Source organism: Bos grunniens, chromosome 9, assembly GCF_055505025.1.
Source record: "Bos grunniens cultivar Pamir isolate PY7600 chromosome 9, Bosgru_T2T1.0, whole genome shotgun sequence".
Taxonomy (NCBI): Eukaryota; Metazoa; Chordata; class Mammalia; order Artiodactyla; family Bovidae; genus Bos; species Bos grunniens.
The window spans coordinates 66,497,522-66,523,530 of record NC_141173.1 but is presented as its reverse complement, the minus strand read 5'-3'; the positions used below and the strand labels follow the sequence as shown (position 1 = coordinate 66,523,530).

Below are 26,009 nucleotides of genomic sequence, written 5' to 3'. Positions count from 1 at the left end.
CTTGTGTAATCTTTCCAGTGATCCTGTGAAGTGGGTGCTTTTGTTATCGCCATTTCACAGCAAAGGAAACTGAGGTTAAGAAATGCTGCCTTGAAAGAGGCTTATATGGTATGACTCTGATGGTGACTTTTCTTTTATTGTTCCGTATATCGGCCAACCATCCAATCACTTGTCCTCTCCTTGGGGTTTGACCTATTTCTCTCCTTAAATGCTTGGCTAAATAGTAGAAACTTTGCAAAGAAAGAACCTCTGAATTAGAATATGAGAGTTGCTCCCCTTCTACTTTAAAACTACCAGCCACGTTCTCAGTATCATTTAAAGGAAATGATACTGACCCAAACACTCACAGGTGAGTGTTTGGGTCCAGAAAGTGAATAAAATAAGTTTATTGTGCAATTCAGACTCACACTGATTTTTGTGTTGTTTTTTTTTTTTTCCCCCGCTTTGTGAACTTGTTGCTGAACTGAACTTGGGTTCACTTGCCTGACATGCAGCAAAGCCAATCCACTGACACTGGGTTGTGGTGGAGGAAAGTACTGCTTTTATTTGCAGGGCATCAAGTAGGCAGAGGAGAAGAGGGTGACAGAGGATGAGGTGGTTGGATGGCATCACTGATGGAATGGACGTGAACTTGGGCAAACTCTGGGAGATGGTGAGCAACAGGGAGGCCTGGCATGCTGCAGTCCATGGGGTCTCGAAGAGTTGGACACAACTTGGTGACTGAACAACAACAAGCAGGGAGAACAGGCAGTTAATGACCAAAAGACCCAAACTCCCTGATGGCTTTCAGGCAAAGATTTTTAAATTCCGCATTTGAGATGAGAGTCTCAGGGTGCATGGTTAGCTTGTGGATCTCTTCTGTTTGGTTGCTGGTGAGGTAACATAGTGATATTTTAGAAATCTCAATCCTCTGTCTTGTTCCAGCCAGTCTAGGATCTGTATGTTTGTGGTTAGCAGTTTCTATCCCTTGAGGTTCTGGTTTCTTTAAAACAACTCAAGGACATTAGGTTGTTAACTATATCCATTCAGGAGGGACTAGGAGTCCTGTGGCTATGTTATTTTCTTGCTTGACCAATGTTCCTTGGTTTCTGCATTTTCTCACATCTGTAGTTATTAGCTGTTTGAGACTGCTCTTTGGAATTTGGGAAGGCCTCGGAGGCTAAAGCTTTTTCTAGAAACAAGAAGTAGGGACATGAACCCGGGAGGGTCCCTCAGGGCCTTGCTCAATTTCAAAACAGGCTAATCTGGAACATGTGAGAACCTGTGTCAGGATTGTATGAAATGGGTTGTAGATAAGAAGACAGAACTTAGTTGGGGAGGTTTGTGTATCATAATTGTTAGAAGCATGGACTTTTGAGTGAGAAAGACTCATTCTGTTTCCATCCCTACCTTTTAGCCTCTTTGAGTCTCTTTCCTCAGCTGTAAATGGGACTAATATGAATAATACCCATTTTATAGGATTGTTCATAGGATTAAATGAGCTAATGTTTTTCTCAGCACAGTCCTGGGTTATGGTAAGCACTTACTAGATGTTACTAGCTTGTAGGCTTTTACGCAAGCCTCATTGATTGTTGAGGGATTGCTGTGCGGAAAAACCCATAGCACAGTGCCTGGTGCAGAGAATGCACTCAGTATGGTAGCTAATGTTATTTATAATAACCAACTAATAAGTATTTATTGAGAACCTACCATATGCTGGAGATATGGTCTCTTTTGGGGAGGGAGAAATTTCCACTTTTATCCATCCCTCTTGAGTCCTTGTGGCTAGACTGATAAAGTTGACACAAGACAGATTAGCAGTAGAAAAGATTTAAATTTTATTCATGCTTTTAAGCTTTTAGATAATAAATTTGATGCTGAAAGCTCAGCTTCCGTGTATACTGGTGCTGAATCAAATCTTGGAGACAGATTTTTGGGTGAAGTAGCAAAGGATAGCTTTATTGCTTTGCCAGGCAAAGGGAGACATGTCAGGCTCCTGTCCTCAAAACCACGTGTCCTAACTTGGGCAAGATAGTGACAAGTTTTGTGGTAAAAAAGGGTGTGATCAGCTCGTGGACAGTTCTTCCGATGGGTTGGTGGTGAGGTAAATAGGAGTCACTGGAAAAGACCCTGCTGCTGACAGAGATTGAGGGCAGGAGGAGAAGGTGGCAACCGAGGATGAGGTGGTTGGATGGCATCATCAACTCAATGGACATGCATTTGAGCAAACTCCTAGAGATGGTGAAGAACAAGGAAGCCTGGTGTGCTGTTGTCCACGGGGTCGCAAAGAGTCAGACACACAGCTAAGCGACTGAACAACCACAAATAGGAGTCAACATTGACAACCTTCAGGTCCAACTGCTCTGGGGGTCTATATGCTTGTGGACAGCATACCATAACTTCCCCCACCTAGAAGGGGTTTCACTTCCTGCAAAACAGCTCAAAGATACTGTTGGGCTTCCTAGGTGGCTCAGTGGGTAAAGAATCCTCCTGAAATGCAGGAGAAACAGGAGATGCAGGTTTGATCGCTGGGTCAGGTAGATCTCCTGGAGGCGGAAATGGCACCCCACTCCAGTATTCTTGCCTGGGAAATCCCATGAACAGAGGAGCCTGGCAGACTACAGTCCATAGGGTCGCAAAGAGTCGACATGACTGAAGCAACTGAGCATGCAGACTTGATGGGGAAACAGGACCTTGCCCCAAGACTGCTCTTGACTGTTTCTCCCTGGTCTCACCACCCCTCCCTTCCCTAATTAGCAACTGCTTGGATCTGCCCATTGGAACTCAGGGAAGGTCACAGAGGCTTAGTGAAGGCTGTTTCGGATAATCAAAAAAGTGAGGGACACAGAAAAGCTAAGGATCCCAACAGGGCCCTGCATGATACCAAATTTGAGAGGAATTGATGGCACAAAGAAACTTGGGTCTGGGTACTTAATTAGTAAGGAATTTAAGCAAAGTTTGGGCTTGGGTAGTAGATTAGTAAAGAAGTAACACGGCTTGCTTATAGTCTTCTGGGCCCCGAATTTCCTATCTCTGAGAGAAGGATGTCTTTCTACCTTCCAATACAGGAAGGGCACCTTCCACAGGGGAGATTTGTTTCCTGCTTTCAAGGAGACCAAGAGGGTGGTCCAAGTATTCATCTTGCATGGCTTGCACTGGGCCCCAACAGCTCTGTTTTCAAGGAGTTTAATCCAGTGGACTTCACAGTTATAAATGCCTAAGGACTATAATAGTCTGTTATGACCATGAAGAAGTTGGTGCCAGAGAAAGCTTCTGGAGGAAGTAATGTCTGTGGCTGGTAGGGGCGAATCATCTTCCATTTGCCTAAAATATAGAACTCTAGTATTCGTGCCTGGAGAATCCCCATGGACAGAGGAGCCTGGTGGGCTACAGTCCATGGGGTCACAAAGAGTCGGACACGACTGAACGACTAGAACGACTAAGCACAGCATAGCAAAGTATAGAATGGCTTCCCAGATGGCTTAGTGGTAAAGAATTCGCCTTCCAATGCAAAAGATGCAGGAGACACTGGTTGGATCCCTGGGTCAGGAAAATTCCCCGATGGAGGTAATGGCAACCCGCTCCAGTATTCTTGCCTGAGAAATGCTATGGACAGAGAACCTTGGCAGGTTACAGTCCATGGGGTTGCAAAGAGTGGGATGAGACTGACTGAACATGCACTCTTGCAAAGCATAGAATGGGAAGGGACAAAAGTTCAGACATGGAGCTAGTGAAGTCAACTCTGACCAGATTATAAAGGGCCTGGTCAACCTCTGTAGGGAATTTAGAAACATTATAAGAAATATGAGGAGCCACTGAAGGAGGCAGGGCCCTGGATTAGATCTGCATTTCCAAAAGATAACTTTTAACTACCCTACAGGTGTGGAATGGTGAAAGAGAAGTGATTTTGGTTTGGGATAGGAAAAATCATATGTGTTCTCACACTTCATTTATGAAGACCAAGAGACCTAGAGAGTTGTAGTTAGTGATGGTAAGGATGGATGATGAGGATTAGTAAGAAGGAATGTGAAGTTGCCAAGACACCACAGACCTATTAACCTGGCTATTTTGGGGACAATTGAATGTCTAAAATAGATATGATTTAGGGAATTGAGATATTTAAATGTTTTAGTCCCTTTGGGCTTCTCTAACAGAATACCATAGGTGCCTCATAGACAACAGAAACTTATTTCTCACACTTCTAATTGATCTCAGGTCAGCTCGAACTGTAGCAGCTTGAAGCGGGGCTTTGGTTCCTGGCCAGAGTTTAAGTTGTGGCAGTGAAAACACTGAATCCTAGCCAATAGACTAGTGGTCAGTGACAAGGCCCTGGACCTTCAGTTTTGCAGAAAAAATTCCCACAAAGACAGGAAGTGGTGAGACAAGTAAAGTATTTATTGGGAGGAAAAAGAGTACAGTACACGTGGATAGACACACAGGCAGACTAAGAGAGAGTTGCTGAATCGTACTTCCCTGGGGGCTCAGATGATAAAGCGTCTGCCTGCAATATGGGAGACCCAGGTTCGATCCCTGGGTTGGAAAGATCTCCTGGAGAAGGAAATGGCAACCCACTCCAGTATTCCTGCCTGGAGAATCCCAGGGATGGAGGAGCCTGGTAGGCTACAGTCCATGGGGTTGCAAAGAGTCGGACATGACTGAGCAACTTCACTTCATTACACGTGTCCTCATGGCAGTTTGAATTACTTACATGGAGCATATTTTCTGGGTTTCCTTTGGCCAGTCATTTTGATTTCCCTGGTTCAGAGACTGTATTTGATATATCTCAGAATCCTCCCATGTGTGGGGGGACATCTTTTAGGCAAGATGGACAATGAGCCTATGGGTAAAGAGCATCAGTTGGCATCAGTCCCCTTTTGATTTCCAAAGAGCCTTTCTGCACAGATGTAGTCAGGGAGATCTTTCTCAGTTGTCCAGATTTTCTAGTCTTGGAGTTTTGGTCCACCAGGAAGGAATCTCCAATGACTTTACCCTGGGGGGGCCCACCTACCTCTTGCCTTATCGTGACTGGGAATTCCAAGATCAGTGCAAAACTGGCCAGTTTTGTGTCTGGTGAGAGCCTGATTCCTGTTTTGTAGCCATCTTTTCTGGAGAAGGCAATGGCAGCCCACTCCAGTACTCTTGTCTGGCAAATCCCATGGACAGAGGAGCCTGGTAGGCTGCAGTCCATGGGGTCACTAGGAGTCGGACACCACTGAGTGACTTCACTTTCACTTTTCACTTTCATGCATTGGAGAAGGAAATGGCAACCCACTCCAGTGTTCTTGTCTGGAGAATCCCAGGGACGAGGGAGCCTGGTGGGCTGCCATCTCTGGGGTCACAGAGAGTCAGACACGACTCAAGTGACTTAGCAGCAGCAGCCATCTTTTCAGTGTCCTTACTTGGTGGAAGAGGTGAGGGAGCTCTCTATATGGCCTCTTTTATAAGGGCCTTAATCCCAACAACCTCATCACCCACCAAAGGTGCCACTTCCTAGTACCAGCGTATCAAGGATCGGCATTTCAACCTAATTTGGTAGGGGGATACAAACATTCAGTCTATAGCAATAAGCTTCCTCGAATAATGTGACTGCTTTTATGTTAAACAGTTATCTGGTACTATGTTACATACTAGTTATACAGGTTAGATGTGTGGAAAAATTTCCACTAGGGTGTCTTAACTGGTTAAAATACTAATGACATAATAATACCCCTTATCAAAAAGCCTTGAAAATGTATTAAAACAAAACCCTGCAAAATCCCAAACATCTTGTTATTAGACCCTCTGAACAGGTGCAGGCAAAGTTTTGTGGACAAGGCAAGATAATAAATATTTTAGGCTTTGAGGATGTCATAAGGACTCAATCTCTTCACCATCACCAGCACCACCACATGTAGAAATTATTCTTGGCTCAAGGGCTACACAGAAACAGAAACAGGAACAGGCCAGTTTGCCAACCCCTTCCCTAGAGTGTGGCAGTTTTATTATCTTCTATTACTTGATAACCTTTGTTTCTCAGTGGATGGATTCTTAGAAAACATCTTTCTATCTCACGTGAGTTCTAATAGCCTGTGTATGTTGAAAGTCCAGAAAGTCAGCGTTAGCCAATTGTTTCTATTTTCTTTTTTTTTTTTTTTAAATGGCATTTGTGACATCACCATATTGGTTTTTTATTTTTATTTTTTTAATTTAATTTAATTTAATTTTTATTTTATTTTATTTTTAAACTTTATATAATTGTATTAGTTTTGCCAAATATCAAAATGAATCCGCCACAGGTATATATGTGTTCCCCATCCTAGACCCTCCTCCCTCCTCCCTCCCCATACCATCCCTCTGGGTCGTCCCAGTGCACTAGCCCCAAGCATCCAGTATCGTGCATCGAACCTGGACTGGCATCTCGTTTCTTACATGATATTTTACGTGTTTCAATGTCATTCTCCCAAATCTTCCCACCCTCTCCCTCTCCCACAGAGTCCATAAGACTGTTCTATACATCAGTGTCTCTTTTGCTGTCTCGTACACCGGGTTATTGTTACCATCTTTCTAAATTCCATATATATGTGTTAGTATACTGTATTGATGTTTTTCCTTCTGGCTTACTTCACTCTGTATAATAGGCTCCAGTTTCATCCACCTCATTAGAACTGATTCAAATGTATTCTTTTTAATGTCTGAGTAATACTCCATTGTGTATATGTACCACAGCTTTATTATCCATTCATCTGCTGATGGACATCTAGGTTGCTTCCATGTCCTGGCTATTATAAACAGTGCTGCGATGAACATTGGGGTACATGTGTCTCTTTCCCTTCTGGTTTCCTCAGTGTGTATGCCGAGCAGTGGGATTGCTGGATCATAAGGCAGTTCTATTTCCAGTTTTTTAAGGAATCTCCACACTGTTCTCCATAGTGGCTGTACTAGTTTGCATTCCCACCAACAGTGTAAGAGGGTTCCCTTTTCTCCACACCCTCTCCAGCATTTATTATTTGTAGATTTTTGGATTGCAGCCATTCTGACTGGTGTGAAATGGTACCTCATAGTGGTTTTGATTGAGGGAGAGATGGCAGAAATGGGAGAAAATAATAGCAAATGAAGCAACTGACAAACAACTAATCTCAAAAATATACAAGCAACTCCTACAGCTCAACTCCAGAAAAATAAATGACCCAATCAAAAAATGGGCCAAAGAACTAAATAGACATTTCTCCAAAGAAGACATACAGATGGCTAACAAACACATGAAAAGATGCTCAACATCACTCATTATCAGAGAAATGCAAATCAAAACCACTATGAGGTACCATTTCACACCAGTCAGAATGGCTGTTTCTATTTTCTTCTATCAAATCTCATTTGATTTTTTAAGGCAAAAAATTGTTGGTCCAGGTTGGTAAGCAGCTATAACATATTAGTGATAGAGCCAGGACCAAAACTTTTCTTCTGACTCTGGGGTCAGTACTACCCTTGGACTGTGATTTCATTAGATTGACATTTGTGTCCAGAATTTCTAAACCCCATCTCATGGCCCAGGCGTTAATGTTCCATTTGTAATTCTAATACACCCTCCTAAAGATGGAAGAAGATTTTTAGAATTTTTAGATTTGTTTTCTTATCCTTTTGAGTGGGAATCTGAGTAATGAAGTGTCCTGAAGACAAGCAGCAGGAGGGGGAAGGAAATTCAGCTGATTTGAAGAAGCCACGTTGAATTCTTCCCTTTTCCTTTTTGAGGTCCCTCTGAAACAGGGCAGAAGTCTCATGGATTGGATTCGACTGACCAAAAGTGGAAAGGACCTAACGGGATTAAAAGGCAGATTAATTGAAGTAACTGAAGAAGAACTTAAAAAACACAACAAAAAAGATGACTGTTGGATATGCATAAGAGGTAGGTGGAATTTACTGTGTACTGCAGAATGTTTTGGCGGGCTTTCCCCTTGTAATGCCGTATACTTCTTGGCCCTGTTACTTGGTAATATGATTCACAGTTAGTAACAAAACGTTAGTTACAGTTAGTAACTGTAAACACAATTTTCAGTTAGTAACAAACATTTGCAGTTAGTAAAAAACATGCCTTATGCTGGACAATAAATAAATTCTTTAATTCTGAATTTGAACAGTATTTCTCTCTAAATCAGTGTTCATACAGTATTCCTGTACTGTATTCCCTTTGAAAGAAAACAAGCGTTTGACAGATAATATAATACAAAGTAATAAAATTATTCAGCAGCATCTAGTTTAAATGCATTAATGTTCCACCTTTGTGTCTTACAACAGAATTCCATAGGAAAAAAGTGTCTCTGAAACTCTAAAGTAAATCAGAAAGCCCACATTAAAGCAGGATCTTTTGTTCTCATTTGCAGCAATTTTTATTACTTAATCCATGTTTGTTAGCAATATTAGTTACCTGATTTTCCTAGCCCACAACAAATTAGAAGCAACAAATTGGAAATACTGAGTTGGCCAAAAAGTTCATTCAGATTTTTCCATAAGATATTATAGAAAAACCTGAACGAAATTTTTGACCAACTCAATAGATAGATTGGGGAGAATGAGCAGAGAAATAGAACAGTAGCTGATGAAAGTAGATTTCGTGGTGTCTGCCAACCTGGCATGGTGAGGGAAGCAAAAACAATGAAGGGCTTACAGCTCTACGCTGGGTCTCGACAGAGTCCTTGAGTCATCCAGCAAGAGTTCAGTATATTTGCTTTCCTCAGTTTAAAGAAGAAAGGAAATGAATCACTTATTGCTGTTATCACTGTTGTAATTTTATCACAGTATAATTTTGATTTGGGGTGTGTGTGTGTGTGTTAGTCACTCAGTCATGTCTGACTCTTTGTGACCCCATGGTCTGTAGCCTACCAGGCTCCTCTGTCCTTGGAATTCTCCAGGCAATACTGGAATGGGTTGCCATTCTCTTCTCCAGGGTGTTTTCCCAACCCAGGGATTGAACCTGGGTCTCCTGAATTGTGGGCAGATTCTTTACCATCTGAGCCACCAGGGAGGCCATTGTTGTTAGTTATCCTGGTAACACTGTCACCCATATGAGGGCAGAGACCATGTCAGTTACCTGCCCTGTCTTCAGTGCTTGGTACATTGAGGTCATCCCTTTGTTTGTTGAACTAGTGCAACACTTATCATTTTCAAGAAATTTGGTTACTTGAATAGGTGTGTGGTTGTCCCAGTCAATCAGGGATAGGATAAATGGAAAGACACCAGTAGCCCTGTTAGTTTGCTAAGTAGGCACAGACAAAATATAACAAACTGAGTGACTTGAAGCACAGAAATTTATTATCTCCCAGATCTGAAGGCTAAACTTTGAGATCAGGCTGTCTTTGGGCTTGAAGAAGAATCTGTTCCATGCTTCTCACCTTTCTTCTGGTGGTTTGCTGGCAGTCTTTGGAGTTGCTTGGCTTGTTGGAAAATCACCCTGATCTCTGACTTCATCTTTATATGACTTTCCTCCTGTATGCTTGTTGGTGTCCAGATTTGCTGATTTTATAAGGACACCCAGTCATATTGGAGAGGAGCCTGTCGGATTCTATTATGACCTCACCTGATTACATCTGCATTGACCCCGTATCCACATAAGGTCATGTTCTGAAGTACTGCAAGACTTTAACATCTGAGTATGAGGGATACACAAGTCAACTCATTACAGATGGAAGTAGTGTGTAGAATGTTTTCCAGCAGCAGAGGGTATGGAATCTTCCAGCAGGGGCTGGGATAGCTTGTCCTAAGACAGATGCTCTTTGGGAAGTTTCTCAGGGAAATAAACTGTTTCTAATACCCTTCCTGCCTTCTGTCTGTGCTGCAGACCCATTTACCAGGTGCAGGTCACTGGCAGCAGGTGCTGTCCCCATTCTTCCTGAGTGTCTTCTGCTGGCCTCTGTGAAGTGGAGGTCAGTTTTCCCATGAGCATCTCTCAGCTGGTCCAGGCTACAGGCATGTCTGACCTGTTTCTGCAGTGAGTGAAGTTGCTGAGTCGTGTCCGACTCTTTGTGACCCCATGGACTGTAACCCCCCCAGGCTCCTCCGTCCATGGGATTCTCCAGGCAAGAATACTGGAGTGGATTGCCATTTCCTACTTCTTCTGCAGTAGGAAGCCACTTTTCCAGAAAAGTCTCTCATGTGAACCCTTCACATCCTAATGCTGTTAAATAAATGAGTCGTTGTTATAGTACAGCAATACTTTATTATTCATTTGATATATTGATGGAGACCAGGGACTGTTTTGGTATGTTTGAAACATAATACATGTTGTTTCCAGCTACATATCTCCCACAGTGAATTGAATGGCTGGCACTCTTCCAGTGAGGTCATTGATTTAAGGTTAAATTCTTTTAGAGTTTCTATTGAAGAGTATATTCTACCCTATTAATAAGACTTCTCCCCTGATTGCCAAGTAAGATGTGTTTGTTTTTTTTTTTTCCTATTGACAGAGTTTGGTTTTTAATTTTAATAAAGAAGCAGTTGATTGAGACACTGCCCTGGGATCTTCCACTCTAGCAGGAGAAAGTAAATGACTGTTGGACAAGACCCAGAGAAGTGCCCTATGAGGGCTATAAGGAAAGTGAGATCAGATTTCAGGGAGGGAGACATGGGTTAGGAAAATCAGAGATGCTTTTGTGATAGAGATAAGCCTTGAAACGGTGTTGAGGATTTCAATGGGAAGTGAGGCAGAAGCACACCCAAGTGGAGGGAAATGCATAACTAAGGGTGTAGACACAGAAAAGCTGGAGGTGTGTTCTGGAGCTTAGCCTACGTGTTAAGAGAATTGTAAGAAAGGAGACTATAAAGGCATGTTAGGGAAGATTGCGGAGGACCTTGAAAACCAGGCTGAGAAATGTATTCTTAATTTTGATAGCAGTGTGAACTATTGGAGATGTTTGAATGTGGAAACAGTATGATCAGAGATGGCCTTGGAAAGATCAGTCTGGTGGGTGTAGTGGATTGACATGAGACTAGGAAAGTTTTTAGCTCGTACAAAAGTTCGGGAGGTAATAGATAACCCAGGATGTTGTCAAAGGCAACAAAGTAGGATGAACATGAGACAGATTACTGGTAATTTCTGACACCGTCGTCTAGGAAAGTAGAAGAAAGCACAGGACTAAATGTAATTCTTTTTCTTCTTAATTGTTCTAATTTAAAATATTAATGATACCTTCTTAAATGTATGCCAGATCTAGCTTTGTAGGTCAGAGATAGTGTTCGGACACAAGTTTTAATCTAAAGCTGTACCACAGATCATGGTATAAATTTTTTTTCTCCTTTTTAAAGTATTCTTCATTTTCTAACAATTACACCATTTTTATGTCAGTTCAAATTTCAGCTTGATCAGCCCAAGAGAGACATAAAATGTCTCTATAGAAAATATTTACTTTAGTATGTAATATTTAATATCGGCAGTAGTATAGTGTTAGTTACTCAGTCATGTCTGACTCTTTGCAACCCCGTGGACTATAGCCCACCAGGCTCTTTTGTCCATGGAATTCTCCAGGCAAGAATACTGGAATGAATAGCCATTCCCTTCTCCAGGATATTGGATTACACTCTCAGTCCTATCTGACTCTTATGGACACCATGGACTGTAGCACACCAGGCTTCTCTGTCCATGGGATTTCCCAGGTGAGATTACTGGAGGAGGTTGCCATTTCCTCTTCCAGGGGATCTTCCTGACCAAGGGATCAAACCCACATCTCTTGTGTCTTCTGCATTGCAGGCAGATTCTTTATCCATTGAGCCATCAGAGAAGATTTCTACCCCTTTTATCTAGTAACTAACAAAATTATTGGGATTGGCTCTGATCGACACAGTTTTGATCATGTTCTCATTGCTAGAATAGTGGTTCTATTTAGGGGAAAATGGTGTAACTTACTCACTTAAACCGAGGTTACAAGTTCATCCTGTAGCCTAGAGAGGGGCCAGACTGAAGTGTCAGGGAGGATATGACTCCTTGAACAAAAAGTGATGCAGTTGCTGGAAGTAGAGTAGATCTCAGGGATATTAAATCTTATGCCACTACAGAAAGTAGAGTACCTTGCCAAAGTCATAGCTGATGAGAATGGAGCCACTATTTTAACCTAGGCAACTTGATTCTAAGCTGTTATGCTTAAACCACATTGCACTGCTTTCTGTTTTATCATATTCAACTCTAGATTCGGAGAAGGCCATGGCACCCCACTCCAGTGCTCTTGCCTGGAAACTCCCATGGACGGAGGAGCCTGGTGGGCTGCAGTCCGTGGGGTCGTGAAGAGTTGGACACGACTGAGTGACTTCACTTTCACTTTTCACTTTCATGCATTGGAGAAGGAAATGGCAACCCACTCCAGTGTTCTTGCCTGGAGAATCCCAGGGATGGGGAAGCCTGGTAGGCTGCCGTCTAGGGGGTCACACAGAGTTGGACACGACTGAAGTGACTTAGCAGCAGCAGCAGCAGCAACTCTAGATTGGATCCTGGCTTAGCCTTTGTGCTGTAACCCACTTGTGAGTGCCATTTGTGAACTAATTCATTATGAGATTACAGTGAAGTGCCTACTGCTTGCAGCTCTCCTCTTGTGCTAAATAACATTACTAATTAAAAGTCATACAGGTTTTTCCATAAGATATTACTGCAAAACCTGAATGAGGATTGAGACTATTTTTATTTTTAGAAATTTAGTGAAGTATAGCTTTTACTTTTTTGTGTGACTTTGTGTATAGTTGTCACTCGGGCTCTAAGTTTTACCTTTCTCTTTCTGTGCGTTGGTTCACTCGTGTAAGCGATATTTCTTGGGATCTACTATATGTCATGCACTGTACCAGGTCCTGGGTAGTGACCTGGGTATTTAGAACAGAGGTGGCCCCTGCTGTTGTGGCATTTATAATCTAGTGCAGAACACAAAGCGTTAACCAAGACTGAGGAGTATTGTGAAAGAGAGGTCTGCTGTGTCAAGAGTGAAGATTGTGGAGGACTGAGCAGAGATGAAAGATAAGTGGGTGTTAACTAAAGAGGAAAGGGAACAATATTATAGGTTCCGGAAAAAGCATGTGCAAGGTCTGGATGGTGTGACTGTGTAAGGAAAAAAAAAGGTGTATATGTATCATATAACTGATTCACTTTGCTGTACAGTAGAAACTAACACACTATTGTAAAGCAACTATACTCCAATAAAAATTAATTAAAATAATTTTTTTTAAAAAGCTCAAATGCAACATATAGGTATTCATTGTGAATATGAGGAACTTCAAATTAGTGATACCTGTATTCTTTCTTCTCTCCCTTTTGTTCAAAAGTCAAAAATTTTCTTTCTAAGGCTCACTCACTCTTTTCTAAGTCTTAACCCTTTATGTGCTCCTATCAATTCTCTTCAGCCTCCTCTGTGATCTCAGGCAGTTGTTTAACCATTATTTAAACACAGTTCGTTCTCCCAACAGTTTCTTCCTTTCAATCTTCTCCTCTTAGCCTGGTCCTCTCGGAATTTGCTTCTTCCCCTGGGCTTTCTTCCTCAGCATTTGATATAGGACCTCTGTTAGAACATGTCAGGTTGGTGCAAATGTAATTATGGTTTCGCACCATGAATTTTGGGCTTCCCTGGTGGCTCAGATGGTAAAGAATCTGCCTGCAGTGTGGGAGACCTGGGTTCGATCCCTGGGTTGTTAAGATCCCCTGAAGAAAGGAATATCTACCCACTCCAGCATTCTGGCCTGGAGAATTCCATGGACAGAGGAGCCTGGCAGGCTACAGTCCATGCAGTTGCAGAGTCAGACACTACTGAGTGAGTTTTACTTCACCATGAATTTTAAGTCATTATAACTAGGCTCAACCACTTTTTTATTAATAAGAATAGGAACCATTACAGTCAACACATTTTTGCCAACAATAAATAAGTTTGTTTATCCTATAGCATAAAAATTTGTGCTTCAGGACTCTGCGGACTTTTAGAAAGCATTTTCTGCATCCTGCTGGTTGTGGAAGCGTCTTCCCTGCAAAAAGTCATGACATTTGAAGAAATGGTGGTCCGTTGGCAAGAGGTCAGGTGAATATGGTGGATGAGGCAAAACTTCATAGCCCAATTTGTTCAACTTTTAAAGCATCGGTGGTGTGACGTGCAGTTGGGCATTGTCATTGAGATGAATTGGGCCCTTTCTGTTGACCAGTGCCGGCTGCAGGCTTTGCAGTTTTCAGTGCATCTCATCGATTTGCTGAGCATACTTCTCAGATATAATGATTTTGCCAGGATTCAGAAAGCTGTAGTGTATCAACCCAGCAGCAGACCACCAAACAGTGACTATGACCTTTTCTTGGCTCAAGTTTGGCTTTGGAAAGTGCTTTGAAGTTTCTCAGTCCATCTACTGAGCCAGTCGTTACCTTTTTGTTGCACATCACAATCTGATTGATAAAGTATTGTTGCATTGAATAAGAGAAGATGGCACTTCCAAATGATAATTTTCTTGATTTGTGGTCAGCTCATGAAGTACCCACTTATCAATCTTTTTTCCCTTCCAGTTTGCTTCAAATGCCAAACGACCATAGAATGGTCATTAGCAGTTCCTGGGCCAAATGTGTTGTTGATGTTGCAAGTTGTCTTCACTGCTTTATGACCCATTTTGAACTCCAATAAGAAAATCACTCAAATTTGTTTTTTGTCTTAACATAATTTCTATAGTCTAAAGTAAATATAAAATAAACAGCAAGGAATGTCATTAGCAAAAAAACATAAAAGCAAGAAATGTGCATTAAAATTATATGTAACATAACTGTATTTATTTAGAATGTATTCCAATATCAAATGGCAAATTTCAACAATGCAAAAACTTCAATTACTTTTACACCCACTTAATATATTATCTTTTGGGACACTTCATCTATTACTGTCTTTTAATTTAAATTGAGTTTCAGGGTATTAATTTACTGTTTCTCTCCCTACCCCTAGCATCTAGTACAGGGCATGGCTCATGGGTAGTGCTCAGTAAGTATCCTTTGAATCATGTGTAGAACTTTTAAACAACCTTCGGTAGGGATATTTTAATGATTTCACAAAATAGTAACCAGTTGAGAGACTTGTAATTTTGCTATTTCCAGATGATTGGCTCTTGGAGTTAGGAAATATATCAGTTCCTTAATCAAAATATTTGTTATTTCTAGACAGTTTTCTAATATATTCTATGGTCAGTTATTCATTTTGGGGTCTTATAGAATGTAAACTGCAGCCTGATGGAGCTCATATGTTATCTTTCCTTGTACAGCTTCATGTTGTCTTCTGCAGGCTTTGCACTCGGCAGGGGTTAAATAAATATTGGAGGTTTCTTCAGGGCCATTTTTTGTCATTAATATTTTCAGTTAAACCTTTTATTTTGAAAAAGTTTCAAACTTACAAAAAAAAACAACAAACAGTTGTAAAGGTGATGCAGTGATCTCTAGAAATCCTTCACCTGTCCTGAGTCAACCATTATTGACATGTTGTTGTTGTTATTGTGTTTGACTTTTTGTGACCCCATGGACTGCACCATGCCCAGCTTCCCTATCCCTCACTATCTCTCAGAGTTTTCCCAAGTTCATGTCCATTGATCAGTGGTGCCATGCAACCATCTCATCCTCTACTGCCCTCTTCTCCTTTTGCTTTCAATTTTTCCCAGTACCATAGTCTTTCCAGTGAGTCAGCTCTTTGCATCAGGTGAGCAAAGTATTGGAGCTTCAGATTCAGCAAAACCCCTTCCAGTGAGTATTCAAGGTTGATTTCCTTTAGGATTGACTGGTTTGATCTCCTTACAGTCCAGGGAACTCTCAAGAGTCTTCTCCAGCACCATAGTTCAAAAGCATCAATTCTTCGGCACTCCACCTTCCTTACTGTCCAGCTCTCACATCCATACGTGACTACTAGGAAGACCATAGCTTTGACTGTATGGACCTTTGTTGGCAAAGTGATGTCTTTGCTTTTTAATACACAGTCTAGGTTTGTCATTGCTTTCCTTCCAAAAAGCAAGTGTCTTTTAATTTCATGGCTGCAGTCACCATCCACAGTGATTTTACAGCCCAAGAAGAGAAAATCTGTCACTGCTTCCACTTTTTCTGCTTCTATTTGAAGTGAAGGGATCAGATGCTGTGATCTTAGTTTTTTTCATATTGAGTTTTAAGCCAGCTTTTTCACTCTTCTCTTTCACCCTCATCAAGAGGCTCTTTACTTCCTCTTTGCTTTCTGCCATTAGAGTGGTATCATCTGTTGTTGACATGAAAGTGAAAGTGAAGTTGCTCAGTTGTGTCTGACTCTTTGCGACTCCATGGGCTGTAGCCTACCAGGCTTCTCTGTCCATGGGATTTTCCAGGCAAGAGTACTGGAGTGGGTTGCCATTTCCTTCTCCAGGAGATCTTCCCAACCCAGGGATTGAACCCGGGTCTCCTGCATTGTTGACATAGTCATCATTACATTTTAATGAATCCATTTTATCTTCACTGTTAACTTATTCCTTATACTTTTTTGTCATCTTTGTTTTAGTCATTACACTAAGGGTTTATGATACTCATTTTTAATGTATCACAGTCTACCTTCAAACAGTATTATACCATTTTACATATAGTATAAGAGTATATAGGCTATACTTCCATTTCTTTCTCTTGTGTCTTGTCTAATCCTTATTATTTATTCTGCATACTCTATACATCCTGCAATATATTACAGTTTTTGCTTAGACCGTCACTTATCTTTTAAAGAGATTAAGAAAATGAAAAAAGTTACCCATATTTTTACCATTTTCAGTGCTTTTTATTTCTTTGTGTTGATCCAGATTTCCCTTAAAGACTTGACTTTCACATTTCTTGTAGTACAGGTTTTCTGGCAATGAATTTTCAGCTTTTCTTCATCTGACAATGTCATTGTTTTGCCTTCATTTAGGGATGTGTTATCATTGAGCGTAAAATTCTAGGTTCAGCCATTTATCTTCCTCAGCACTTTAAAAATATCACACCATCTTCTAGTTTGCATAGATGAGAACTCTGTTGTTATTCTTAACTGTTTTCCTGTAGGATATAAGGTTTCTCTCTCCTCTGCCTGCCTTTAAAATTTTGCTTTGTTTTTCAGCAGTTTGACTATTAATATATATTTTTTATATTTTCTACTTCAGTCAATGAAGTCACTCAGTCGTATCAAACTTTTTGCAGCCCCATGGACTGTAGCCCACCAGGCTCTTCCATCCATGGGATTTTTCCAGGCAAGAGTACTGGAGTAGGTTGCCATTTCCTTCTCCAGGGGATCTTCCTGACCCAGAGATCGAACCCAGGTCTCCCACGTTGCAGGCAGACGCTTTACCCTCTGAGCCACCAGGGAACTACTTGGAGTTCTCTAAATTAATTTTGGGAAGTTTGGGGCCATTATCTCTTCAAGTACTTCTACTCATTACTTCTTTTGGGATTCCAGTTGCATATGTGTTAGTCTGTATTATCCCATAGCTCTAAAAGGCACCATTCTGTTTTTTCACTCATTTTTTCTTTGTGTTTCAATTTAATCATTACTGTTGACTTTTCTTCCAGTTTACTTATTCTTTCCAGTTTACTTTTTCTTTCTTCTACTGTATCCAGTCCGCTGATTCACCCTTCAGAGGAATTCATCTTTCATCTCTGTGCTGAACATTTATTAAGTGTCAACCTTATTTTCTACTAGATCTTCTAATATATTAAAAGTTATTTCAGTGTCTCTATCTGACAAGTTCCAATATATGCATCATCTCTAAGTGTGTCTGTTGCTATTTTTCTCTCTTGACAGTGGTTTTTATCATTTTGAAAAATGTTTCTTGTAATTTTTTGATTGAGTGTTACACATTGATTATAGATGAAGAGTAGAACCTTAGATGTTTATATTCAGAACTCATATACCTTTTCTGATAATTAGGATGAGTCAGTCTAGTTTGTTGAGCTAAGTTTGGGGTGGTGGTTACCGTTACCATAGGTGTACCACTGACTTCAGATTCCTCTCGTAGTAGGTTAGTACTACCTTGTTTTTGATGTGAAGCCTTCAGTGTTGGAGGACTTTTTTAGTTGCTCCTGTACCACTCTTTGGAGAAGGCAATAGCACCCCACTCCAGTACTCCTGCCTGGAAAATCCCATGGATGGAGGAGTCTGGTAGGCTGCAGTCCATGGGGTCACTAAGAGTCGGACACGACTGAGCGACTTCGCTTTGACTTTTCACTTTCATGCATTGGAGAAGGAAATAGCAACCCACTCCAGTATTCTTGCCTAGAGAATCCCAGGGACGGGGGAGCCTGGTGGACTGCCGTCTAAGGGGTCGCACAGAGTCGGGCAAGACTGAAGCGACTTAGCAGCAGTAGCAGCAGCAGTACCACTCTTAGCTGACAGCTTGGCCTATATACTTGTGAAGTGTCTCTCATCACATTCTTGCCCCCTCCCAGGGGCAGATCGCTTTTACTTGTTTGATGTAAGATTTAGGTGCTGGAAGGAGTTTTGCAGTTTTCCTGTTAGAACCTCAATCTTAGGCCAGTTCTGTTACCTGAGCCCCAAGGGCAGAGCTTTCTCAGTGATTCTGTCACTTCCCCACTGTCTCTGACTCAGTGCAGGGTTTAAGAATGCAGGGAGATTCTTGTCTGTGGCAGCTGAGCTTTGCTCTGTATCAGAAGGGGAGGAGGAGGAGAGCAGGGCAGAGGGTGTGGGGCTGAGCAGTTTCCCCACCTGTCTTCCAGTGCTAGAAGACATCTGGTTCATATCTGCATAGAATCTGGCCTGAGTGGGCTTTCTGTCCCTCCTCCAGTGTTTGGCTTGCATTTGCCTCACGTCAGTGCAGAGTAAAGGAGGATGTGTGTTTCCTGCTCTTTCCAACAGCAGCTAACCTTTGCCTGCTGTCAGTGCAGGGACTCGCATATGCGAGGCTTTATTATCCCTACCCAGCAGCAGACTGCTTTTGCTACCTGTTAGGGTTGATCTGTGACATCGGTGAATTTCTTGCTCCTTCCCCAGTAGACGATCATCACCTTGCGCTCCAGCAGGCCTAAAATGTAAATGAACTTGTCTTGGTTCTTCTGCTCTAGCCGCAAGTCTTAGAGCAGGTACTATGCACCTGGACCACCTATGGGCCTTTCTCAAATCCGTCCTGTTCACACTTTTTCATGATCATCTCATGAGGTACAGGATCATGAAAAAAGAATTGAGTGGGTGCAGAGTCCCCTTGTGTCTGGGCCTCTTGGAGTTTTAAATTGGCATACTTGGCCCTAAAAGAGTTGGTTAAAATTCAGTTTTTATAGCAACATTTCTTTTTTTTTTTTTTTTTCTATTTTGGTCATGCTGCACAACACGTGGGACCTTAGTTCCCCAACCAGAAATCGAACCCACACCCTCTGCCGTGGAAGTGCAGTGTCTTAACCACTGGACCACCAGGGAAGTCCTGGCATCATCTCTCTTTGCTGTGGTCTGTCAAAGGTGATGAGAAGTGGTTCGTGTGTCCCATTTCCTCAAAGGGCCTTGTCATCCTGTGGAATTTAGAGTCCTAACCACTGCACCACCAGGGAAGCCCACAGCATTACATCTTAATTAATCTTTGCAGCTTGCTTGTTTTGGAAAATAGGAAATAACTCAAAGCATAAGAACATAGTTGGCCTTTTTTTTAGTAGCAGGGCAGTTCAGAGCTGGGGTAACTCTCATTGGTAGCCCTAAGGCACAGATAGGGAAATTATCACATGGAATAGGAAAGAGGGGGTTGGAAAACTGATCCTTTAGAGATAGGATGCCTTGCTTAATGCTGTTGTGTGTTGTAAATCAGTTTAAGAATAGTAAAGGTAACTGTTGTTAATAATGTTTGGTCATTATTCTTTCTAGGAAAAGTTTGTGGATTTTTTCCCCCAAATACTCGAGTGTAACTGACTCCTCAGACTGCTGGTTAATTTTTAATGCTTTTACACATCAATTTCCTTTTAGTTAAATGTCAGAACTATTTTTCCTAGTACTAATAATGTCACATAATAATGTCACATTAGATGACCTTTGATAACTTTGCAGTTGACCTTCTGAAGTGCTGGAGACCTTTATTACGCTCCATTTCAGTTTTCCTGGGCAAACTAAGGCATCCAGACCAGATTATTTTAGCCCTTTTCCTAACTGGGCTGGCCATCATTGAAGTTGTTTGGTGCAGTTTGAATTTCTAAGTTATATTCAGGACAGTTGCTACCTGATTCTCATGTCTCTGAGGTAGTGCTGGTCTCATTTCTAGTCTCCTCGCCCCCCTCCTTAAAAATTGTGCAGCAGAACTTGACAGTAAGTACTTAAGATACTATTTTTTTTTTTTTTTTTTACAAAATGTGTGTTTATTTATGTATTTTGGCTATGCTGGGTTTTCGTCATGGCACGTAGGCTTCTCTAGTTGAAGTGCACAGGCTTAATTGCCCTGCGGCACATGGGATCTTAGTTCCCCAACCAGGGATTGAACCCCAAATCTCCTGCATTGGAAGGTGGATTCTTAACCACTGGACCATCAGGGAAGTCCCAATATAATAATTTTAATTGTAGAGGCTTTGGTCAAATGTTCTGCCCCTTCATGGTGACAGTAATGGCCCAGAAAGCTGAATGGAAGTTCCATGTGTTCAGACAGAACATTTTTTTATGAATTGACTCAGGGCAGTAGCAGGAAGGGCTTCCCTGGTGGCTTAGACGGTAAAGAATCCACCTGCAATGTGGGAGACCTGGGTTCCATCTCTGGGTTGGGAGGATCCCCTGGAGGAGGGCGTGGCAACCCACTCGGGTATTCTTGCCTGAAGAATCCCCCTTGGACAGAGAAGCCTGGCAGGCTACAGTCCATGGGGTTCACAAAGAGTCGGACACGACCGAGCAACTAAGCACAGTGGCAGGGATCCCCAGCCTCCTTTGTCTAAGTCTTTTTCTTTTAGGCTACAATTTTCCAATCATCTGCAAATGTTCTGCTGTGATGGGTGGTAGGAGGTGGATCCTGTTAATATTTTGACACATGATCTTTTACTTCTTGTTTTCAGTTCAGGCCTCTCCTCCACTAACTGTGCTGTTTCCCTGAGGGTGCTGTATCTCATTGCCCTAGGGAGTAAGCCTACACTTCTTGTGGATTTAGGTAGGGAGGGGCTTATTACTTGGTTGTATGGGATGCAGGAGAGGATTTAAGCATCATATTGCTTTTTATATTGAATTGTAGACCATCCTACATGCTCACTTTCAGAACTACCTGGGGTTTCTGATTACTTCACCTTTTGAGGGTTCTGTTGCACATACTGGCTCCCCTCCAATTTACACATAGGCTTTATTTCACCTTTCTTCACTCTGTTAATTATATTATTGCTTATCATTTGCTTGTCAGTCTTCCAAAATTTAATTGTTGTCTTCTCCTCTTCAAATTTCTGTGCCTCTGTGGTTTTATGACTTATTTATTCTTTGTAGTCATTAGAAAGATTTGAGGAGTGTGAGAGGCAAATGAGTGCTTTTAATCCGGAAGTCCTAAAATACTCTATTATCCAAAACCTTGCAAGCCAACATTCTATTTATTGTTCTTAAATACCAAGGCCCCCAAATGATTTACTTTTAATCATTATGAAATCCATTTGTCTTTCATTACTTTCTTTTCCATTTGTCTCGATTGAAAGTAGCAAGTTAATTGCCTAGTTTTCTAAAATAATGTGCAGAGTTCTGCTCTTGTTACAGCTGATTAACTCCTTTTGGGCTAACAGTCCTGCAGATACCAACGATAAACTCAGGACAACATATTTAAAAAAAAAAAAAAAAAAGCTATCAAAAAAACACTGGTGAGCAACCAAAAGCAGACAGAAACTAGAGGGTAAGGTTCATCTGTACTTGTAAGAAGGAATTATCACTGGGTGAATTGCCATTTCTTATGGCATTTAACTTGAGGTCATACCCAGTTTGGTACTGTGAAGGGTTACTAAAATTTAGATGTAGACCCCCAGTCTTGGCTTGAAGAGTTTGGAGTTTGACTCCAGTCAAGTTAAATGCCTGCTGAAATAGTCAATAACCTTTGGAGAAATGTGACAGAATCCAGAATTTGGCTGGCTTAAAGAACTAGATGACACAATTTGGAGCATTTGCACTAACTGAAAAATGAGGAATACAGAAAAAGTGATCCAGAGAGGAGTATAAGCTGTCTAAATCTTGCATATGGACAAACTCTGGGCAACCTAACTAAGGCTAAAAGGATTGAACAGAGGTTTTAGTTTTCATTCCCCCACAGGGGAAACAAGAGTTTGGAGTTTGACTCCAGTCAAGTTAAATGCCTATTAAAATAGGCAATAATCTTTGGAGGAATGTGACAGAATCCAGATTTTCTACAACATATTATTTACAATGACCAGAATATAATCCAGAGTTTCTAGACATGCTCAAGGAAAAGGACAACTCTTTGAGATTGACCCTGAGGTGACCCATATGTTGAATTTAGTTCACAAGGATTTTAAAGTACCTATTATGACAATACTCAAGGAAGTAGAGAAACATAGATTATATAATAAATGAACAAATATGAAATCTCAGAAAGTCTCATCATTTTTCATAATGAACAAATGGACTATAAAAAATGGGAATGTAGACCTGAGAAGTGCTATATATGAAGCAAAACATTTTATCAAATAGGCTTAATAGCAGAGTGGAACTAACAAAAGGAAGCTTAGTGAACTTGCAGATAGATTAATAGGAATTATCCAGTCTGTAGAACAGAGAGGAAAATGACCCAAAGTAAAATGAATGGAGGCTCAGGGACCTCTGAGATAAAATAAAAATGTCTAATATATGTTTATTGGCAATTCCAGAAGGAAAGGAATGGGAGAATGGTACAGAAAAGTATTTAAAGAAATATTGGCCAAAATTGGTGAAAGGCCTAAAATTATTAATTCAAAATGAAAGAAAGTGAAAATTGCTCAGTCGTGTCCAATGCATTTCGACTCCATAGACAGTACAGTCCACGGAATTCTCCAGGCCAGAATACTGGAGTGGGTAGCCTTTCCCTTCTCCAGGGGTATCTTCCCAACCCAGGAGTTGAACCCAGATCTCCCACATTGCATGCGGATTCTTGACCAGCTGAGCCACCAGAGAAGCAGAAGCATGACAAATCCACTCATGATCAATACAAAGAAAATCACATAGGGGCATGTTATATTCAGACTGCTGAAAGCCAAAGATAAAGAGAAAATCTTGAAAATAACCAGAAGTAAAACAGCTGGACCCTATAAAAAAAAGATTGCTGAAGATTTAAAAAAAAAAAAAATCAACTCTAAATTCTGTATCATTAAAGCTACTTTAAAGATACAAATGAAATAAAGATGAACTTTTTTGGATAAACAAAAACTAAGAATTTAGTATCAGCAGACCTATACTACAAGGAGCTCTAAAGGAAATTCATCAGGTTAAAGGCTAATGATACCAGATGGAAACTCAGATCTTTAGGAGATAGTAACTATGTGAGGAAACAAGGATTAGTCTTTTTTCCCCTTATCTTTTAAAATATACATGACTTTTTCAAGCAAAAACTATAACATTGTGTTGTAGAGCTCCTTAAAGTGGCAGGAATGGAATGTAGTAAATGGTTCTTACATTACATGTGAAGGGGTTACAACATTAACTGAAGTAAACTAGTTAAGCTTAAGGATATATATTGTAAGTAAATCAGAAAGTGAAGAGGAACTAAAAAGCCTCTTGATGAAAGTGAAAGAGGAGAGTGAAAAAGTTGGCTTAAAGCTCAACATTCAGAAAACAAAGATCATGGCATCTGGTCCCATCGCTTCATGGGAAATAGATGCGGAAACAGCGGAAACAGTGTCAGACTTTATTTTTGGGGGCTCCAAAATCACTGCAGATGGTGACTGCAGCCATGAAATTAAAAGACACTTACTCCTTGGAAGAAAAGTTATGACCAACCTAGATAGCATATTGAAAATCAGAGACATTACTTTGCCAACAAAGGTCCTTCTAGTCAAGGCTATGGTTTTTCCAGTGGTCATGTATGGATGTGAGAGTTGGACTGTGAAGAAAGCTGAGCGCCGAAGAATTGATGCTTTTGAACTGTGGTGTTGGAGAAGACTCTTGAGAGTCCATTGGCCTGCAAGGAGATCCAACCAGTCCATTCTAAAGATCAGCCCTGGGTGTTCTTTGGAAGGAATGATGCTAAAGCTGAAACTCCAGTACTCTGGCCACCTCATGCGAAGAGTTGACTCATTGGAAAAGACTCTGATGCTGGGAGGGATTGGGGGCAGGAGGAGAAGGTGACGACAGAGGATGAGATGGCTGGATGGCATCACCAACTTGATAGACATGGGTTTAAGTGAACTCCGGGAGCTGGTGATGGACAGGGAGGCCTGGCGTGCTGCGATTCATGGGGTCGCAAAGAGTCGGACACGACTGAGCGACTGATCTGAACTGAATGCCTACAACAGTCTCTTAAAATATAATGCTAAGAGGTATATTAAAAACCCATAGATGAAATAAAATGAAATTCTAAAAAAATATTTGGTTAGCCCAAAAGAAGTCTCTGAAAGAGGAATAGAGACACAAACAGAAAACTTGGAGGGAAAAAAAAAAAAAGAAAACTTGGGTCTGGGGAAAGAGGCTAATAAGATGGTAGCTCTAAATTCAGTCACATCAGTAATTAAGTGTAAATGTAAATTTTTAATGAAAGAGATTTTCTGTGTGTATATGTGTATCAAGACCCAACTACATAATGCGAGATATGCTTTGAATATAAAAGACAAGAGTTGAAAGTAAATGTGTAGGAGAAACTATACTATGTGAAAAGTAAATATGTGGAATTCCATGAAGGTCCAATGGTTAGGACTTGGTGCTTTCATTCCCTGGGCCCAGGTTTGACCCCCTAGTCAAACCTGGACCCAGGGGTTCAGGATGGGGAACACGTGTACGCCTGTGGCGGATTCATGTTGATGTGTGGCAGAACCAATACAATATTGTAAAGTAATTAGCCTCCAATTAAAATAAATAAATTGAAAATTTTAAAAATAGTTTCATTATTTTATCTCTAAAATAAAATAATGAAAATAATGTGCAGTTTCTTTACTGAACACAAGATGGCAGAGTAGTCACAATACTTGCAAAAATGGATCTGTGCATTGAATACAATGAAATATGCCATATTTTACTATGTGAACACACCTTTTTTCCTTCATTTATTTTAGAGCCAAAAAAATGAACGGTGGTGATTAGTGTAATACATAGGCATATCGCAGTATAGTGTCATAATAGTTTGTACATGTGTGATAAACATTAAATAAATTTTTGTTGGATGAATGTAATGTGGGGCTTTGAAGTTATATTTGTTTTTGAATTTTAAAACAAAAATTATTTTAAAATCTAATTATAAAAATACCACTTTTCCTTAGTAGCGGTAGTTCTCAGACTTTTTGGTTTTAAGATCCCTTTACTCCTTTAAAAATTATTGAGGACCCCAAAGAACTTTTGTTTATGATGTTCATATCTATTGATATTTAGAAACTGAAAGAATTTCTTAATTTAATAAAAAAATAAATTTACTGTATATTATCATAAATAATAATATTTTCATGAAAAATAACTATGTTTTCCAAAACAAAACATAGTGAATAAGTGGCATTGTTTCACATGTTGGCAGATATCTTTAATGTATGGCTTTGTAGGTGACAACTATATTCTGACATCCCCTTCTGTTTTTAATCTTATGCACTTGTGAAAGAATGAGATTTTTAGAAAGGCAGGCAGCATCTTAATATCACTATGAAAAAGTTTTGATCTTGGACCACTGAAAGAGTCTTGAGCTGTGGGGGAGCCCCTCAGCTGTACTTGGAAACTCCCTGACTTATAGAACAAAGAAAAAATGAAACATTATCAGTTACAGTGTGTGGCCTGAGCCATGGGGATACAGTTCCCTCCTCATTGGTGGGCTGTAAAGGGTTCACATATATTGTTACCCAACCTGAAAAATTGTGAGAGCCTCCTCTGGGAGATAGATTAATAGATATAATATATCACTTGAGTCTTACATTGTTCTGTGTTGTCTAGAGCTAGGAGTTAAGAATAGTTTGGAGCATGCTGAATTCCAGTTCT

The 26,009-nt window shown here is 40.7% G+C and overlaps 1 protein-coding gene across 11 annotated transcripts in view; it reads left to right on the top strand.

The window, feature by feature from the left end:
* CYB5R4 (cytochrome b5 reductase 4) overlaps positions 1-26,009 on the top strand; it is a 128,584-nt gene that overhangs the window by 7,938 nt on the left and 94,637 nt on the right. For all 11 annotated transcript variants that reach the window (XM_086316410.1, XM_086316414.1, XM_086316418.1 and 8 more), the window contains one exon: positions 7,708-7,861. In XM_086316410.1, the coding sequence (XP_086172536.1) occupies positions 7,735-7,861 (127 nt within the window). In that variant the 5' untranslated portion in view covers positions 7,708-7,734. The remainder of the gene's footprint in view (positions 1-7,707; positions 7,862-26,009) is intronic.